At 42.3% G+C, this 21,606-nt stretch overlaps 1 protein-coding gene across 6 annotated transcripts in view; it reads right to left on the reverse strand.

Moving 5' to 3' along the window:
• Positions 1-2,261: 2,261 nt before the first annotated feature.
• AP1S2 (adaptor related protein complex 1 subunit sigma 2) overlaps positions 2,262-21,606 on the reverse strand; it is a 90,237-nt gene continuing 70,892 nt past the window's right edge. For all 6 annotated transcript variants that reach the window (XM_077294201.1, XM_077294198.1, XM_077294199.1 and 3 more), the window contains one exon: positions 2,262-2,911. Coding sequence is in view for 4 of the 6 variants with exons in the window: in XM_077294198.1 (XP_077150313.1) it covers positions 2,864-2,911 (48 nt within the window). In the remaining 2 variants the exon portion in view is untranslated. The remainder of the gene's footprint in view (positions 2,912-21,606) is intronic.

Here is a 21,606-nt window from a genome sequence, read left to right on the forward strand (position 1 = left end):
ACACTTAAACTGCCATACCAGTTCCTCATTGTGTCTCTCTCCAGCCTCTCTCCTCTCCACACTTCATAGAATTACAGGTGGAAGGTGTAATTTGATCCCTCACTGAAAACAAACTTGTAGACAAATTTGAGCAAAGATTATTTCAAGGACAGAAGTGACTAATAAGTAGGGAAAGAGGCATCATTCTATAATAAAATATTACAAAAGTTTAATTTATTTTCTACTATTTATTAAAGAAATAAAAAGTATAGCTACTCTTTAAGTGACAGTCTGCTGTGAGACATCAGGATGGTCATGTAACGTTTTTGATGCAAATTTTGTAAAAATGACAACATGGTACCATCACCGCAAAAGAGGAGCTTTCCAATAGTTGGTGATTCTGTGCATATCAATAGCTTAAATAAGATTGAGGAGGAAGTGAATACCGGCAATAACTGCACGCAAAGCCACTGAAATTCACAGTAAACCTGTCTGAGACCATTTATACAGCACACTACAGCTAGGTGTATGGGCCCCCTTACTTCCCCCATACATTATTTAATGGACTGCACTTAGGTGAACAGTGATAAAGCACCAAAAATGGCCTCATTAATAATACAAGCTCAATTGCTGATTTCTTCCAAGTACCATAGATACATTTAATTTATACACATTGGGCCTCTTGCAAAATCATATGCATGCCACCTCATATTTCTACTAAAAGTACAGATACTTGTGCAGCGAACAGCTCATTTACATACAAATTAATGTTTTAACCCCTTTTTAGTTTGGAGAAAATTCTGAGAAACCAAAGATTCTGCTTATAGGAAATAGAATTACCGTATATTCTTTCTGTTCCGATTCCAGTAGCTACAGACAAGCAATTGTGATACTGCACTCATTCACATGGCAAAGCTGCATGTATGCACAATGTCACGCAAAGTCTCCATAGGTCCATACACCAGAGGTGTCAAACTGCATTCCTCGAGGGCCGCCAACAGGTCATGTTTTCAGGATTTCCTTGTATTGCACAGGTGATAATTTAATCACCTGCACAGAATGATTCCAGCACCTTGTGGAATGCTAAGGAAATCCTGAAAACATGACCTGTTGGCGGCCCTCGAGGAATGCAGTTTGACACCTCTGCCATACACTGACCCTGCCGTCAGGATGGATGGCGCTCTACTACATGACCAAGTGGGAAATACATTTACTACAGAACATTCAATGGCATATACCAATTTTTATCATCCATAAGAGAAAACACTCTGTATGTTCCTGTATGAAACTGGGGACAAGTGTGGGATACTTGTGTGGGACCTAGACGGCTGTCGGGGTACAGAGCGGGACATAGACGGTAGTGTGGAGTGCAGAGCGGGACCTAGACGTCTGTGTTGGGCACAGTGAGGGACAAAGATGGCTGTGTGGGGTACAGTGCAGGACCTAGATGGTAGTGTGGAGTACAGAGCGGGACCTAGACGGCTGTGTGGGGTACAGTATGGGACCTAGACAGCAGTGTGGGACCTAGACGGCTGTGTGGGGTACAGTATGGGACCTAGACGGCTGTGTGGGGTACAGTGTGGGACCTAGACAGCAGTGTGGGACCTAGACGGCTGTGTAGGGTACAGGGCGGGACCTAGACTGCTATGTGCGGTAGAGAGGGACCTAGACGGCTGTGTGGGGTACAGTGTGGGACCTAGACGGCTGTGTGGGGTACAGAGCAGAACCTAGACAGCAGTGTGGGACCTAGACGGCTGGGTGGGTTACAGTGTTGGACCTAGACAGCAGTGTGGGGAAGTGTGGGACCTAGACGGCTGTTATCCAGTACAGTGTGGGACCTAGACGGCTGTGTGGGTTACAGTGTTGGACCTAGACGGCTGTGTGGGTTACAGAGCAGAACATAGACTGCAGTGTGGGTTACAGTGTGGGACCTAGACGGCTGTGTGGGGTATAGTGTTGGACCTAGACGGCTGTGTGGGTTAGTGTTGGACCTAGACGGCTGTGTGGGTTACAGTGTTGGACCTAGACAGCTGTGTGGGGTACAGAGCGGGACCTAGACAGCTGTGTGGGGTACAGAGCGGGACCTAGACAGCTGTGTGGGGTATCTGTACATTATACAGCCGATACATCAGCTCTTACCACATCTATAAGAACACTCTGAAGGTTTTTATCATTTTAGGGATTCTTTTCTGCTTGCACCATGACATGGAGGCCGATGTGTGGAATGAACATGGGTTTGATCAGACATCTCCCAGAGGACAGAAATAAAGCAATAGAGTGAGTCACGTCTTATCTGGAACTTTAATGTTCACACACCATGAGGACGGGCTGCTTGAAGCTACTCCTGAACATCGGACATCATCAGAACGGAGGGACAGGTCTCATTAACACTCATACAAATTCTTTGGTTTACAAAAAAATAAATTCTAGCGGTAAACAGTTTCCGTAATCCCTTTATGTGTTAAAAAATGGCCTATCGTGAGTAAGGGCAGTGTCTTTGGTTGTCAAAAACTAGAAACTGGGCTCCATCGTGCTGCTCTGATTCACACACATGGTTCTGGTGTAAAGGCAGGATCAGAGCCAGATACGTCATGTGTGTAAATGTTCCCTCTGAGAAGCACGAAAAGCTAACAATGTGCTCTAAATAACAGAAAAAAAGTGTTTTGTTACGACGGGTCACATGTGCTACAATTTACAAGGTGCGAGTCCCTTTTATGTTGGTAGATTTTCTATGGAGAAGTTTCCGTTGAAGACTTATAACTAAAGCAGCTTAGCAGTACAGTAATACTGACAGACGGCATCTCACACTATTGGTCTAACACTGAGGTGAAGGCAGTGAACATTGATGGGACAACAAAGGGACGCAGGTGACAGCAGCCGAGGTTTATGTCAGACCGATTTCTTCCAGGACGCTTCGTGGTGTCTCTGCCTCCTGTTGAGGAAACACAAGATGTGGAAGAGTCAGTTCCATACTACTTCTTCATGCTGCCTAAAGTTACATTACTTCTTGATTCACAGAAAAGTGAGGACAGATATCGAAATGTGACGATGACAATGGAAAGAGAGCCCTGGTTTATGCCCTGCTGCTCTGCCCCCTGATAGCACTTTACATTATAACAAAGCACCATGTGACTATATATATTGTAGCTATTGTACTGTAAATACTGTCTATTACTTTTCTGCCGTGACTTCACATGTGCATGTATATTCAGATATTTAATCACAAAGTTATTGAGTAAAACAATTAAAATGAACACGCGTCTTATTTTAACCAGAAGCTGACACATGTTCTTTTTGATTTTAACCATTTTTTAATTATTATCCTACTTTTAGTTCAAGATTATGGGGCTGCTATCCTGCCACTGACATCATTTATAGGAAAGCTTTACTGCAGTTCCAGGTACACAGGAAACTGGGGATGGCCACTGATTTCTATAGTAGAGTGTTGTGGGCATCCTCTGTGATCTGTGCAGAGGTGACTGCAGGGAGTGGGGAAGGTGAGCTGTGACCATCAACGACTGTGAATGACAGACCCCATGTTATCCATATATACAGTTTGGGCAGCCCTGGTCAAAATTACTGTTATTGTGAACGGTTAAGCAAGTTAAAGATTAAATGATCTCTAAAAGGCCTAAAGTTAAACAAAACACACTTCCTTTGTATTTTAGGCAAAAAATTTATAGACAGTGGGTACGGAAAGTATTCAGACCCCTTTAAATTTTTCACTGTTTCATTGAAACCATTTGGTAAATTCAAAAAAGTTCATTTTTTTTCTCATTAATGTACACTTGGCACCCCATCTTGACTGAAAAAAACAGAAATGACAGCAGCCCGGCTCTATATAGCAGACATGCTCACATAGCTATCCAGCTAGGACAGCCACAGGGGTCTCTGGCAGACCCAGGGCTGTCATGCCTACCCATCGGTGACCCGCGGTCATGTGACACGGGCGCCAATGGGCGGTGTTAATGACACGCTTTCTGCGCAAGCATGTTAAATGCCGCTGTCAAGAGTTTGACCGCAGCATTTAACATGTTAACAGCTGAGGGTGGATCACGATTCCATCCGTGGCTGTTAGGGGCACATGACAGCTGATCAGATCAGATGTCGTGTTCTGAAAAAGGTGCGGGCTCATCGCCGGAGGCTGCACCAAACGGGGAGGCGTCCAATGTCGGATATATCCGTCATTGGACGTTAAGGATTAATCGTTCATCATTATCAGTGCAAGGAGAGCAAAATTTGTGAGACATTTTTGTTTTTCTTTTGATGTGGCATTCTATTCCATCTAACACATCAATCTCTTAGCTGCATCTCTTCTTTCATCCCACATTACTCTTATTGGGTGATATTTATATGTTCAATGTTTAATATCATAAAATATATTTTTTGAAAGCTTACCCCTCGTTTGATTATCTCTATTTTTAATATATGGTTTATATACTTTAGATCACATTATTTACAGTCCCTTTGATAGAGATTTTCCCTTTTGGTTATATGTTATGGCCTAGGGGCATGCTCCACTGAGCTGAGTAGGTTAATAATAGCGTTATTATGTTGGCCGGCTCCTGCACTTAGTCTAACGCCAGGGGGGGCGGCGCCGGCCCTGATTCAGTCACCGCTCTGAAAATATAGAGTGGCTGCTGTAACTGCTTCCCTGGCCTTGACTGACAGCCGGCCCCAATTCAGAGCCAGTGTCAGTCATGGCTAGGAGTGCAGTTACAGCCGCAGCTCTGTATTCTAAGAGCGGTGACTGATCCCACACAGGCACCACCCTTGTGATTGAAACCGCACCCCTGGTCCTGACTGACGCTGGCTCTGCATTAGGGTAGCTGTCAGTGCTGGGGGCGCGGTTGCAGCCATCGCTCTGTATGGTGACTAAACCTGCGCCAGATCCACCCCCGTGATTGAAACCCAAATGCTGCTGTGGATAATAAATTTAATTTTTCCCCGAAGCGTTAGTCTAAGAGCAAGCGCCATCCAGCAAAATAACGCTATTAACCTGCAGAATAACCCCATATCTGCAGGATAATAGAGTTTTTTTTCTGGTGACAGGTTTCCTTTAAATTAAAAAAAAAATACAGTTAGGTCCATATATATTTGGACAGAGACAACATTTTTCTAATTTTGGTTATAGACATTATCACAATAAATTTTAAACAAAACAATTCAGATGCAGTTGAAGTTCAGACTTTCAGCTTTCATTTGAGGGTATCCAAATTAAAATTGGATGAAGGGTTTAGGAGTTTCAGCTCCTTAACATGTGCCACCCTGTACATGTGCTAGGTGTCTGCATACTCGCACTGACCCGGAGAATCATATTGCCAGGTCAGTTTTACCATCTAGTGATCATGGCAAATTTAAAAAAAAACAATTGTGGAATTATATTTTTTTGTTGCATTTTTTAACGTACTTAGAATTTTCCCCCCGCTTTCCAGTACATCACATGATAAAATGAATGATTCAAAAGTACAACTCACCATGCAAAAAAAGGGCTCATATGGTTCGGCTTGTTGGATGCAATAATAATAATTAATTTAAAAAAAGAGCAAGAAAATCACCCAGTCGTGTAAAGGTTAATCACCCTTTGAAGTTTTCCATTAGATTTTGGTGCACAGGGCCGGACTGTGCCCTGGGTCTTCTGCTTCCTCTCTGTGACTTCCCCGGCCTGGCCTCTTTCTATGACCGGCCTTCTTTGTTAGAAATCTCAGTAGTGACCAGTCATTGACAGACTGGAGACAGCAGAGGGGCCGGGGAATCACACACAAGGAAGACAAGACCTAATTAGTAGAAAACTTCAAATACTGGTTGCAGAAAAATACCGTAGATTTCTTCACCAAAGGGATCAATGTAACCCGTTTACAGCCATGTTTTTACTTTATGTTACAAAAATGTGCTGATGGGTTTTCATTAAGAACGGAGTAAGAATTCCAAGCATGTACCAGCGGCCTGATATACACACCACCACTCCGCTCATTTTCTGTGGGAATCATGAGAATGGGAGAGGTGTGTTCATCTATCTTCAGCAATCCCATAGAGAATGAAAGGATGCACATGTTCAACTCCCGCTAGATTCAGGTGGACATCTCATAACCCTATTCTTAGGATTAGTGGGGGTCCAAGTTGTCACACCTCTCCCATTCTGAATACCATGAAACATGGTCAGAGAACAGACTAACCGCAGGTCTTCTGACCCGAACTTCAGTCATATAGGCATGAGTTCTGGTTGGAGACCGTACACAGTGTTTCACGGATGTCTGAATTTGACCTAAAAGTGTTTAATAACTGCCTGATAAGTGCTCTAAATATAATTTCTCACAAGGCACCCACTGTTCAGAATGATTATTATCTAAAGTCACATTTGATTTCTCGCAGACCGCCTGACATAGCGCCAAAACGGGAAAAAGTTGGGAGTAATTAAGATAGGGTACTGTGTAGGGCCTCGTGATATCTAGAGAATGTGCCTCGAGAAAAAGCTAAACATTCGATTCAGCAGGCATAACCCAATTTCTCATAGAACTGACAGAGCTTAGGTGTAGCTGAAATCAAAGTGTTAACTTGACAAACTCCTTAAATCCGGCTTCTCGGGGTGAGTTTAGGGTGAGACAGGCCCTTATCTTTCTAATCCTAACTGAGGAATAAAAGCGTCTGTGAACTTCTGTGGTGGATTATGGAGTCTCTATTAACCCAGGATCGGAGTCATGTGCTCTGGAACATAGACAGCCTTTATTTCACACAGGCTTTCTTTGAACAACTGAGTTATGACATTTTTGAAAAAAGTGGCAAGAGGATTTTTATGATCTTCAAGAAACTGCTCAAAACCGCATACATAAATCATTTCGTAAGGGGATTAACATTATACTACACAATGCTAAATTTCTCTTCTTCTGGGCAACTGATCTAGAAAAAAACAAACAAAACACCTTGTCTTTCAGCTGCAGTATGTTTACCCCCCTCACCACCACCACAAAAAAACTCAAACATATTATTCACTCACTCTCCCCGCGTCCACATCCGAGTCGAGTCCAGTGCCGAGTCTCCATTGTTGCTCCCAATGTCCGTTATTTCATGCATCACCGATGTAACGTCGACAGAGCTGCAACTAATAACTGGCTGCTGCCCAATTTGAGGGCACGAGCTGCCCAATGCGGCTGAGCTCATTTATTGGCTACAGTGCCGTCGATGTGATGCCAACAGACAAGAATAGACATCGGGGCAGTAGCGGAGATTCAACGCTGGACCCGGGAAGGATGAGTAATGAACAAGTTTTTTTCATTTGTTTAAAAACTGCTCCTGGGAGATAGGGTTGGTGGCTTTGGTGTTGTTTTTGCAACAGCTCCACTGCCAGCATCTTTGCCCTATACTTTTAAGTATAGCGAGTGGGTGGCTTCCACCATGGACAAGTGACTCCTTTTAGTCGTTTGAGGGTTTCAAAACCCTAAAGCGGGTAACAGACGTAACAAAAGACCAAGTAGGATTGATTGATATAACATCAGGCCACAACATCACCTCGAGAGAATTAGCAAGAGGAAAATACACTCTAAAGGATCAACAGTATATGAACACCTTTCTTATTAGTAGGGTTTTATGAATTGTACCACTACAATGGCTAACAAACATGAAAGAACTCATGCATACAGCCATGAAATACCCACACCCCACACCGCATGGACTTACATTGAAGGCGTTGTCCAAGCATACAGTACCGATGTACTATCCTTAGGATAGATCTTCAGTATCAAATCTGAGGGAGTCTGACTTTTGTCACCCCAATCAATCAGCTGTTTCCAGCTCCAGGGGTGGCTGGACAGAAGCACTGAATGGAGAACATCGGCTACTATTCTCCGACATTACTGCCATTTAACACTTCTGTCAAAAATGTGAACACTAATCCCTCTATATCTGTGGCAGAAATCATTCACATCCTTATTACTGAATCAAAGCCATGTCCCAGGTATCAAGTCTTTCAGAAATAAAGGAGCAGAGGACCAAACCCTTATTCAAGCACTTTTGTGATACTAAATGTTGAAAATTTAACTTAGGCGTTCACATACTTTTTATATAATAACAATCACATAACATATAGTAGCCAGATATTTGTATTCAACGTATAAATGATAACTTAATATGTTCGATGTGAGAATGGGCACATGCCTGCTAAAAGATGACTATTGTGGTGAAAAAATAGCTAAAAATACTGAATTTAAAGAGTTATTTTCATTATTTTTTTTTCATAAATCAATCGTAGACATGAAAAGAAAAAACTTTATATATCTTGTCGGATAAATGTGTTTCGTTCTCCTCCTGGACGGATCTTCCACTCCCAGTTCAGAGGTATAATCTGTCTTCAGTGAATACAGACTTTCCCAATACTAAGATGGGAGATGACAGTTGTGCTTGTAAAATTCTATAGAGAGGGGAGGCGCAGGAAGGAGGAGCTAGGGGCAGACACACACATTCTGCTGCAAGTTCTCCTGAAATGAGTTTCACTTTAAGGGCTCAGGCTTCAATTTATTTGGGCACATGGTGTTATGGCCGAGAGCTGCAGTAATATAACCCCATGAGCTAACGTCAGATTTGGTGCAATCACGGCCCTATTTTAAAACCGAAACAGTCCCTAATTACAGTTTTTGGTAGTTTGGCTTGATGCAAAACTGCAGAAGCAGGCAAAGAGAAACATGTAAAGACTTAAATTTCTGCATAATTATGTAATGACTGCAATTATTTGTGATTGGGGCAGGACTGCAATACAAGACACAACCAATAGACAAGACTGGTGCTGTATCTTGGGGTGGGAGACCACTTCATCTTAATGGACTTTCAAGAATCTTTTGACATGTCAGTCAAAAGACTGGAAGAGTGCAAAGACCCCACTCTTGAGGTAGAAGCACTCAGTTGAGTGCTGTTCTTGTGTAAACAGGGTTAATTGTGGATAAACCCTTAAGGTACCGTTACACTAAGCGATTTACCAACGATCACGACCAGCGATACGACCTGGCCGTGATCGTTGGTAAGTCGTTGTGTGGTCGCTGGAGAGCTGTCACACAGACAGCTCTCCAGCGACCAACGATGCCGAAGTCCCCGGGTAACCAGGGTAAACATCGGGTTACTAAGCGCAGGGCCATGCTTAGTAACCCGATGTTTACCCTGGTTACCATTGTAAATGTAAAAAAAAAACCAGTACATACTTACATTCCGGTGTCTGTCACGTCCCCCACCGTCAGCTTCCCGCACTGACTGTGTCAGTGCCGGCCGTAAAGCACAGCACAGCGGTGACGTCACCGCTGTGCTCTGCTTTTACTTTACGGCCAGCACTCACAGTCAGTGCGGGAAGCTGACGGCGAGGGACGTGACAGACACCGGAATGTGAGTATGTACTGTTTTTTTTTTACATTTACAATGGTAATCAGGGTAAACATCGGGTTACTAAGCGCGGCCCTGCGCTTAGTAACCCGATGTTTACCCTGGTTACAAGTGAACACATCGCTGGATCGGTGTCACACACACCGATCCAGCGATGACAGCGGGTGATCCAGCGACAAAATAAAGTTCTGGACTTCTAGCTCCGACCAGCGATGTCACAGCAGGATCCTGATCGCTGCTGCGTGTCAAACACAACGAGATCGCTATCCAGGACGCTGCAACGTCACGGATCGCTGTCGTTCTTGTTGGAAAGTTGCTCAGTGTGACGGTACCTTTAGGCTTAAAGGTGTTGTTCCCTTTCAATTACTGTAGGTTTGGCCTCTGGTTGAAGGTTGCCATAAAAAAACAAACTGATGTACTCCTCTTCACAGGTTCCACCAACAACTCCCTGTCGCTGTTCCTGATGTCTGCATTGACTGCGGAGACGATGCCACCTTGACAGTGTGGCAGCTGATCAGCGAGCTCAGTAGCTCTTATGGGGTGTACTTGTGTAGACCAATCCTCCATTCATAGACTCTGAACTCACTGATTGTCTGATGCAATGTCAATATGATGTCAGCATCACTGCCAATATCAGCCAATGCCAGGCATCGGGAAATGCACTAGAGACTCGCGATGGACCCGGGGATGAGTACAGAATGGATTGTTTTACTTGGTAGCAAATTGAAGCCAGGGGAGATTTAATTGAAAGGGAACAACCCCTTTAAAGGGAACCTGTCACCCCAAAAATCGAAGATGAGCTAAGCCCACCAACATCAGGGGCTTATCTACAGCATTCTGTAATGCTGTAGCTAAGGCCCCGATGTATCCTGAAAGATGAGAAAAAGAGGTTAGCTTATACTCCCCTGGGTGGCGGTCTGATTCGATGGGGGTCGCGGTCCGGGGCCTCCTATCTTCATAGGATGACGTCCTCTTCTTGTCTTCACGCTGGGGCTCCGGCGCAGGCGTACTTTGTATGCGCCGGAGCCGCAGCGTGAATACAAGAGGACATCATCGTAAGAAGATGGGAGGCCCCGGACCAGACCGCGATGCCCATCGGACCGCAGCGGGACCGCCCCTGGGTGAGTATAATATAACCTCTTTTTCTCATCTTTCAGGTAACATCGGGGGCTTATCTACAGCATTCCAGATTGCTGTAGATAAGCCCGATACTGGTAGGCTTAGCTCATCTTCGATTTTAGGGGTGACAGGTTCCCTTTAACCTTATGCCAGTCTTCAGCTATCCCTGTACTTCTGCACTACTGCCTTGATATTGGCTGGGGTGTCAGTACTTTTTTTTTATAAAGTGATCTTAAAATCTTTAAGCATACTTGTGACATGTGGAGGTACATGCCCACGGTCAGAAATAGCATCATTTTGGACGGAGTGCACTCACACTGCGTTCAAAACGCTGCATTCTATGATACAAGAGCAGTTGATGAGATTTATAGAAATCCCATGCCCACTGTGCTTCTATTTGACGCTACATAAACTCACCCGATGCGCAGGTTTATGAGCCGCAGCATGTCAAATTCTGTTGCGGAGACAATAGTCTCTGAAACAGAAATTTCTACAATACCTATGTATTGATTGCGTTAATCCGCATTGGTCAGTGAACACATTGGGATTTACCTGTGTGATTAGAGCGCGCTTTGGCTGCAGCGAGGATATGCTGCATCCAAAGCACTGCTACTTCCTGATCGTGGGAACGTAGCCTTTTGGTTCTGTAGTTCTTTTGTGTTGGTAATTCTCGATATCAAAAAAAAGTTAAAAAAAAAAAAAAAAAGGTATTGATGCTTATCTACAACATTGATGCTTATCTACATCAAATGGCACTGAGGTATATAAATGATCGCAAGATTAAAAAAAATTATAATTGATCAAGAAAAGTTGAACTTAATGGACCTGTGTCTTTTTCTCATCCTATGTACCTATGCTTCTTTTTTCCCTACCTCTTCAAAGGAGTCGACCGAGCAAAATAAAAAAAATTTACAATCTTTACAATCACGGTAGCAGGACCAATGAGAGCCATGCTTAGCCGTTGTGGTCAGGTGTCTTCAGCAGCAAAACAACACCGACATCAAAGATGATAGAATGTTCGTGTTGGAAGGGACCTCAAGGGTCATCGTGTCCAACCCCAGGATTCACTCTACCCACTCAGACACGTCTGTTTAGCCTCTGTTTGAAGACCTCCATTGAGGGAGAACTCATCACTAGTGATGAGCGAGTGTTATTCGTTGCTCGGGTGATCTCCGAGTATTTGTTAGTGTTCAGATATTTAGTTTTCATCGCAGCAGATGAATGATTTACAGCTACTAGCCAGCCTAAGTACATGTGGGGGTTAGTAGCTGGCTAATAGCTGTAAATCATTCAGCTGCCGGGATGAAAACTAAATCTCAGAGTAGTCATAAATACTAGGAGACCACCCGAGCGTGCTCGGGAAAACCCGAGCAACGAGTATACTCGCTCATCACTACTCATCACCTCTCGTGGCAGCATATTCCACTCACTGATCACCCTCACTTTCTAATATCTATCTGTATCTTCTCCCTTTCAGTTTAATTCCATTGCTTCTCATTTTTCCATGTGCAAATGAGAATAAGGATGATCCCTCTATACTGTGACATGCCTTCAGATATTTGTAGACAGCTACTAAGTCTCCTCTTATCCTTCTTTTTAACAAGCTAAACATATCCAGATCCTTTACTAGTTTCTCGTAGGACATAGTTTGCAGTTCGCTCATCATTCTGATAGCTTTTCTCTGAACTTGTTTCAGTTTTTCAATGTCTTTTTTAGGCTACTTTCACACTAGCGTCGTTTGCAATACGTCGCAATGCGTTGTTTAGGAGAAAAAACGCATCCTGCAAAGTTGTCTGCAGGATGCGTTTTTTTCCCCATAGACTTACATTACCGACGCATTGCGACGTATCGCCACACGTCGCACGATGGTTGCGTCGTGTTTTGGTGGACAGTCGGCACAAAAAAAGTTACATGTAACTTTTTTTTGCGCGTTGTGTCCACCATTTTCAACAGCGCATGCGCGGCCGAAACTCCGCCCCCTCCTCCCCGAACCTTACAATGGGGCAGCGGAAGTGTCGTAAGACTGCTTCCGCTGCTCACGTTGGGCATTATTTTCACAACGCATTTTCACAACGCGCGTCGGCACGTCGGGCCGACGCATAGCAACGGCCCCGTGCCGACGCTAGTGTGAAAGCAGCCTTAAAATGTGGTGCCAAGAAAAGGACACAGTATTCCAGATGAGGCTTGTGATCTAGACTCTATGCTTCTCTTAATACATCCTAGAACTGTGTTTGCCTTTTTTGCTGCTGCATCACACTGTTGACTCATGTCATGTGATCTATTAGTATACCAAAGTCTTTTTCACATGAGATGTTGCGAAGTTCTATTGTTCCCAGTCTGTAGAAGTATTTTTCATTTTTCTTGCCCAGATGTGGAGTCTTGCATTACTCCCTGTTAAATACCATTCTATTAGTCGCTGCCCATTGTTCAAGCTTATCTAGATCTTTCTGAATCATTTCTTTATCTTCTCTAGTGTTATCTACTGTATCTATTAGCATTGCAGCGTCTGCAAATTTGATTAGTTTACCTTCATTTCCCTTGTCCAAATCATTTCTAAAAATGTAGAAACAACGCTGGGGAGAGCCTTGTGGTATCCAACTTGAAAAACCTGGATGTACGACCATTTATTACCACTCTTTGAGTATGATCACTGAGACAGTTATGAATCCACCTAACCGTAGCCTTATCAATCCCATACTTGGCTATTTTGTCAATAAGGGTAGTATGAGATACCTTCATGCTTTGCTGGAGTAGAGATGTACTATATATACGGCATTTCCTTGATCCACTCAGTGAGTGATTCCATCATAGAAGGAAATTAGATTAGTCTGGTAAGACTTGTTTGCTACAAAACCATGCTGGCTCTGGTTAATTACTGTATTCTTATCCAAGTACTTACATACATGCTTTGTTCAAATATCTTTCCTGGTGTATAGGTAAGGCTCATTGATGTGTAATTTCCTTGATCCATATTCTTTCTTTCCAGGATTTTTCAAAGATTCTGGCTAGTGGTTCTGCAATTGCCTCTGCTAACTCTTTCAGTACCCTAGGATGTAATTAATCTGGACCAGGAGATTTAAATTAATTTACATTAGCTAAGTGTTCTCTCACCATATCTCTGTTTATAGATAGTGTGGATTCTTTTATTCCTTTGATAGCACTGTGAAGATCAGTTGATGTTACAATTACTTTCTTAGAGAACACAGATGCAAAATTGGGATGCAAAAGTTTGACTTTCTCAATATTTGGTTTCCCACGCATGCCTCACTTCATTACTGGCTTTAGCTCTTCTAACACTTGCCCTGCATTCCCTGCAAACAGCAATATATTTTTCTTTAGATATGCTTTTTTCCTTTTTAACAAGTGATTAAGATCTGATACAGAAGTTCTGATGATGCAGTTCTGATGTTACCTGCTGATAGCAACCAATTCCATGTCCCAATGGTCCTGTTGCCGCATTAAATGGTTGTGACTTCCTTCTTGACCATGGAGCAGCCTGCCTTGTGCTCGTAGGTGAGCCTAGCTTCATTTGTTAGTTTTTTATTATATCATTCAACTGGTAAAAATTAAATTCTGACCATACAAACCTTTTAATACAACCTTTGCATTTGCCCAAATTTCTGCACAAATTGTGACATCTTTAAGTTGTAAATTCTAAGCCAAATTTGTCAATGGGTCATGCCATCTAATATACCTACACCAAAATGTATAAAGGACTAGAAAAGGTGGTATGGTTAACCTTTTGGCATGAAGTATGACATACAGTTTATGTAGAAAATTGTTGGGAGCTTTTCTGACATCCCACTCCAAATATGGATTTTTGCATCAAGAACAGCTTCAACTCTCCAGGGAAGGCTTTCTATAAGATATTGGAGGTGTCATTGGGAATCTTTGCCCTTTCATCTAGAGGACCATTTGTGAGGTCAGACAGTGATATTGGATGAGAAGGCCAGGCTCACAATATCCATTCTATTTCATCCCAAAGGTGTTCAATAGGGTTGAGGTCAGAGATGTGTATGTCTGTATGTATGTATGTATGGGTAGTCAAGTTTTTCAACAAACTTACCCACCCATACCTATGCTTGGCATAATGCAATCAAGGCAAATAAAGGTTTTTCTGGCAGTCGCCAAACCCAGACTTGTCCATCAGACTGCAAGATAGAGAAGTATGACTTATGACTCCACAGAACATGTTTCCAGTGCTCCAGAGTCCAGTGATGCCGACTTTACACTACTCTGTCCGATGCTTGGTGCTGTGCTTGAAGAGTTAAGGCTTGGTGCAGATGCGTGACCATGGAAACCCCTGCCAAAATGATCTATTTGCCCATTTTTTATGCCAATGTTAATGAAAAAGGAATTTTGAAGTTCTGCAATTATGGAGTCAGCAGAGTGTTGGCAAATTTTATTCACTATGAGCCTGAGCACTCAGCGATCCCGCTCTGTAACTTTATATGGTCTGCCACTTTGCGAGTCGCTGTAGTTGTTAAATACGATCACTTTGTATTTCAGTGAGATTTTAGAATGAGCCATTCTTTCAGAAATGTTTGTAAAGTCAGACTATTCAGCTGCATTTTGTACACATTGAATGTGTAGTAGAATAGAAAACCCGAATTCAATGTTTAAAGAGGTTGCTCACTACTTTTTTTTTTTTTTTTTTAATATGGGTCTAAAAACTAAAAAGGCAGGTAGTTGCTAACCACCTGCATGCTCTACCCAGCGCCATCTCAGAGCGGTAACAGACGGCTCCTGCCTGTGATTCACGCACTCCTAGTCAACAGAGAAGTTCTTCCGGGCTGCTCTAACTAGAGAGCATGACTGATCACGTCATGCTGATTGACAGCCAGCTCTCCGTATTTAGGCAGTGGGGACCTGGCTGTCAATCAGCATGATTGTGGCAGTCAGAGCGGCAGAAAAGCTGCTGCTCTGTTGATGTGATGTTGGTGAAATCCGCAGAATTGCCGGCAAGAGCCGTCTGTGACTGCGCTGTACTGGCAGAGATTGGTGCTGGGCACAACAGGCAGGTAGTTAGCAACAACTTGCTTGTTAGTTTTTAGGCACAGTAAAAAAAAAAAAATTGTCCCAGAAAGCCCCTTTAATTGGTGTGTCCCCATGTATACTGATTATGCTTGCATTGGAAATCCTTTGCTTCTATGGATGAGCTTTCACCAGAATGTCATGGAAGGATGTGATGGCTTCGTTCATTTCTTACAATGATGGTAAAATGAAAGCGGAACCCCAATTTGTAGCTTACAGCAAAAAAGACGGTTTTACTGTAAGACACCTTTGACGAATAACCCCCTTAAGAATTAACACCTACAAACCAAACTAGGGAAACAGGGTCCTGTTTTTCATGGACCACCCCGCATAAGACAATACAATAAACACAAGGTTTCTCGGTTATAACTTATTATCCCAAATAAATAGCTACTACAGAAAGTAATATGTAATGAGACGATTATTACGATAATTAAAACATGTAAAAAAATAAAGATATATTTAGAATTTTCAAATTAACATCAAAAAGAAGACTTACTTTAGCATCCTAAAACAAGGAAGGGCATACAGCAATGAAAGGGAGAAAAGATTATATTAAAATAGGAAATCATTTTAAGCAGTCAATTTTAAATTGTGTCCTCATAACATTTTACATAAAAATTAAACAATGTGATCTTAAACCAAATAAAAAAGATCCAATTTTTATAACCTTAAAGGGATTTTCTCCCATTCTAAAAGCTATTCTCAATATGTTTAGGGTGGGATAATTAAAAATGCAATAAATTCAATATGCACATCATGGACTAGTGCCACTACCTCCCATACATTATTGTTTCCCCCCTGCTGATCTCCGGGCACTAACATCCAGAGGGGCGCTAATCATCTGCAGCCTTCACCTTTCCATCTCAGAGGCCTTCTTCCATTGCAACGATGATGTTGACGTCACCTCAAGATGTCGATGCCCCAAGAACAGTGAGGGACTCGAAACCTGAACGGAAGAGCCGCACATGTCCAGGAAATGAATATAGGAATTTTTTTTTATTACATCAATTTGGGTTGATAGATCACTTTTGAAGTGGGGTAAAACGGCTTTAAACAACCTCTTAATACCATACTCTTAATACCAGGTGTAAATGCATTGAAGGACGTGCTTCTAGAAAAGATTGAGCATACATTGGATATGATACATGCATACTACCACCTTGGTTGGTAAAGCTGGTGGTTAGTAGCCCTTTCACCACTTGGTAGCATAAATCCAACCAGCTTGTTCTCACATCCAGCCCACTTCCATTGCTATGTTTCCAATGTTATCAGGAAGCTGACCTCATATTTCAGAAAGTTCATCAACAAAATTATGATGACCATATTAAAGTTGTAAGGACTATTATTGGTGGTAAATGTGCCTGTGACATGACCACTGTCCTTTACTATCAACTAGCAAGGTCACTGTACTGGGCACAAAAAGTTATCCCGATATAGAGTCACCATTTGAGTAGGTAAAGCCAAAAAGCCCTATCCAATGTTTGTGTGGCACCATGAAAAGACAAAACACTTTTTTTTTTATCCAAAGACACTTGAAATCGTTTTCTTTGTATTATATTATTCCAAAATCTATGTCTACCTCTCATGAACAAAACTCTTCACTTAAGTCATAACTGTGGCAAATGACATCACATTTGGTTCAGAGCCTCCACACATCATAAAACGAAAGTTGAGCCATTGTCATGTTCTGAAGATATTTTTGAAAGTATTTAACCAAAAGAATCTAATCCAGAAGAACGGCACACATTGTGGATACAGATAAACTCTATCCATTAAGATTCTCTTTTCTGTATCTTCCCACAATTCAACACAATAGTTCTCTATCTGGAAGAACCTTTAGGTCTGTTCACCTCAATCTTACCGGTTCATGGATATGGACATAACGACTAGGATACAACTTTGCTTAACATTATACACATGGGTGGCTGATACTACCACTGTGGGCAGGAGGATGCGTCAGGACCGCTTGTGGACTGTTACTCCATTCAACTATATGGTAGTTACCAAAAAAGCCATGTCACTTCGCAGTTTCTGTAAATTAAAGGGGTATGCCGGGGAGATTAAAATAAAATACTACTGCGCCTGTCCTCATACACTATAAAGATGAGATGGTCAGTGGAGTTTTATGATCTTTTATAACCCTTGTAATTCCATGAGACAGGAGCTGCTCCTCACTGTTCCCTCCTCCCATATGTGTCAATACATCACATACCAAGTGTTGCTTCCCCCTGTAAGGAAAGCCAGCCTGAGAAGAAAGGGCGTAGAGATACAGCTATTATCAGGAAACTTGCTGATAGCAGGGAGCTACACACTGTTGTAATGTCCCAGACTGAGGGGGAGCAGTGCATGGAAAAGTAGCTCCTGTCACACCAGCCCCCTGACAATGGCTCCCTTTCTGCAGTCCGAGGTGAGGGTGCATGGCCTGCTCCCTGCTAGTAGCCCTGCAGACAGGGAGACATAATCAGGTGGCTGGCTGCTGCTACTAACAGCCAAGAGCAGATCTCACCCCCTCTTCTCAGGATAGCTGTTGAGCACTTGTGTATCATGTAATGACCTAGACAGGAGGGGGGAGCAGTGAGGAGCAGCTCTAGTCACATGGAACTTCAAGGGTTATAAAGATCATAAAACCGCACTGACCATCTCATCTTTATAGTGTAAGAGGGCAGGGACAGCAGAAGGTGTTTTTTTTTATTTTCCCGCAGTATCCCTTTCATGTCAGTTGTATAGAGCAGCAGGGTACATACTAGACACATACTAGACAAACACTAAGGACAAACTCCTCAACCTGAGCAATAACAAGGAGCTTCTTTCTACATCAGACCAAAGATTAGTCTAAGCAACCTAATATTTATCACTGTGGATGACCTAAAGTATAAGTAGAAAAACTGGGCTGTTACCTAAAACTGCAACTTCTTAGTTTATAAGGTATTAAACTGTACAGCTATTCGGACATCTATATATTACTTATTTTTAACTATAAACACATTTTTGAAAACCTCAAACACCTTCGCAACCCTACATGTCTGCAGTCTGCAATGACCACTATCCACGAAATCTACAGCATAATGATCCAGAAGTAAAATCCTTTCTTCTTAAATGGGCATATGCATTTTAGAGCTAACTGTGCATGTTCTTTGTGTAACTATGTTCCCGTGTCGCACGCCAAGAATTCGCATTACTAACCTAAATATAGAACAATGCATTAGTAGACAAAAGGCTTAGATGAACCTCATACAGGGTAAAATCTTTGATCCTTCAAAAAATGTTTATCCGGCCAACTACGCTAACAAAAAGCTTTTTATTTTTCTTTGCCTCAGCTTCAAATATATGTGAAATTGGCTGAAAGGTGGTGTTTTAGAGGCTTTGTGAAGCTGAGCAGCATTAACCTGTAGTTTACCCCTTTAGAAAGCCATTTTGGATCTAGATTTGGGAGCCATAAAGTCAGTTTTATTCTCATACAATTAGCTCAAGCAGTTTACTTTATTTAAAGGGCATTTGTCAGTAGGATCATCCCTCCTAAGCCGTCTACATGGGCATGTAGGTCATAGGAAGCTGAATAACATGATACCTTGATATCTGCGATCCAATGTCTTATTCCGGAGAAACCATCATTTTTCTCATATGTAAGTGAGCTGTTCAGGACTATGGCCGGACATCTGCTTCCAGAAATTATTGCAATTAATACCATGGCTGGCATTCACAGGAGGACCGTGGTGACAGGGGTGGGGGTCTTCAGCAGTGACGTGACGGAAGCGTCAATGGTTCGGATCAATGCCGCGCTTCCTGTCTGCGCATGTTAAATGCTGCGGTCAGTGATTGAAAGCAGCATTTATCTTGGATCCACCCGCGGCTGTTAGAGGCACTTGATGGCTGATTAAATCCATCAAGTGCAGGGAAAGATGCGGGCTCAGAGTGTGAGCCCACATCAAAGGCAGGGACATGGGTTAATTAAGCTTTAGAAAACCTAACACAGAAGAAAAAAAATGTTGTAATCTCTTAACTAATATGCGTCACCCATCACTATTATTTCACACCTGTAAGTACCTAGACGAACTTCGAGGAGAACATGCTAATATCATCTGAAAGTAGAGGGCTAGAGGGCCCCTTTTTCAAGAATCAGTGATTTATAAGAAATTAAATAAATAAATGAGATGACTGGTGGGAAATTAAGAGACAGTGATTCCTTTTCTATGACAGCTACACAAATATTACGTTGACTTTAGAGATGTGACAGCTATGGCTGCCAGTGACAAGTGACCTCTACTGTTATGGTCTGACTAATCTCAGCAGCAGCGCCATTTATGATGTCCCCTTAGGTTTCCTACAGAAATGTAAACTACTTTAGTCCCATAATGATGAAAGTTGGGAGTCATAATGAACTACTTAAATTAGATTTTTTTTGGTCAGCTAATTCTTGAAAATGTCGTAGAATTGAAATACAATGTACATTAGAAAACTGCAGATCCCATTAGGATCCATTTCTATGTAGAGCTAGATTGCATTTTAAAAAAAAGTTACCTATTTTTTAAATCAGGTTTTTGCTTTACATGAATTAAAAAAAAATAGTTTTTTTTATTTTCTTCAAATCATGACCTATATTACAAAATAAAATACTAATCTTGTAATTTTCACTTCGGCCACTAAAGTTTTTAGACTTGTACTTTTTGTTCTTTGTTGAAGATTTTTTAGTTTTGGCTTCTGTCTGGCAAACATGGGGAACCTCATGTAGTGATGGTAGGGAAGGAAGACAGTAAGGACAAGTAAGATGATCTGCCAATTGCAGCTGCCTAGGACTTCTCACCAGGCAGGCAAGGAAGGAAGTTCCAGCTGTCAGGCTTATAAATGGCCCCTTCCACGGCCGATAATGCCAAACACTGCGGCAGATTTCTTCGTGATCACTGAAGAGTTCTTGGACAGAGTCATAGGATTACTAGAAGTCGAGCTGCTTATTTCTGCCCAAAAGCTCCAATGATGTGACTTTCCGTTACGTCACTCACGTAAGCTTCCTGGAGAACCTGGGAGCATCCAGCAGGTCTTACACGAGTCTGGGTATAAATAACCAGATGTCGGCAGAGGTAGCCCCCTGGGTTGGGCGATGCAGAAGTGGCAGCTTCAGGAGGAAGAAGGCACTGTTCATTACTAAGCAGGAGCAGCGAGCCAAGGAGGAGATATCCCAAATAGCGCCTGACACCAGCATCTACTGTGGGGCAGCCATACATCTGAGGAATACGTACTGCTAAGTAGTAGCGATGAGCGACGGTGCTCAGAAAAGGTGTTAACCGAGCATGCTTAGGTGCTAACCAACTGTCCTCGGCATTCTCAAATAATATGTTTGAGTCCCCGCGCCTGCATATTTCATGGCTGTTTGACAGCCGCAATACATGCAGGGATTGTCTAATTACCAGGTAATCCCTCCACATGTTGCAGCTGTCTAACAGCCATGAGACATGCAGGCGTAGGGACTCAAACATATTTTTCTTAAACGTCAAGGACACTTGGTAAGCACGTAAGCATGCTCAGATAACACCTTATCGGAGGACGATCGCTCATCACTACTTAAGGATACATGATGTGATAAGGCTCCGACATCAAAACAGCATTCAGAACATTGTGAATAGCTGAGCCAAACATTTTATCACCTCACTACACACTTCAGAGGAAAAAGCAAAGAAACACAGGCAAAGAAACAGTTTTATTTAACACATGCCAACAAAAACTAAGCATGGGATATGACAGCAAGGAAAAATAAAACCGAGCGATGCAGCTAAACACAAAGAATTCTCTGCTCTTGGCTATTATTATTTGGGAGTGTGCAGCCTGTGGCTGAATTTCCTTATGGAGTACAACACCTAACATAACATCCTTGTCTTGGTTCTGTTTTTATTTTTTACTTTTGTTAGATTTTCTACTTTTTACTAATAATTGTGTAACATAAAAAATGTCCTCTGCTATTGTCGCTTGTCTAACTGAATCATGATGTGGGAGACCTAGGAACTATTTACATTGGTTTTCTGCTGTAAATGCATCTTAAAAAACTAAATCCAAAGATCTTTTGCCACTTCATAGTCACACTCCATGCAAAAAAAAATTCCTAAGTTAAGCCGCCATACA

This window comes from Ranitomeya variabilis, chromosome 3 (genome assembly GCF_051348905.1).
Source record: "Ranitomeya variabilis isolate aRanVar5 chromosome 3, aRanVar5.hap1, whole genome shotgun sequence".
Lineage (NCBI taxonomy): Eukaryota > Metazoa > Chordata > Amphibia > Anura > Dendrobatidae > Ranitomeya > Ranitomeya variabilis.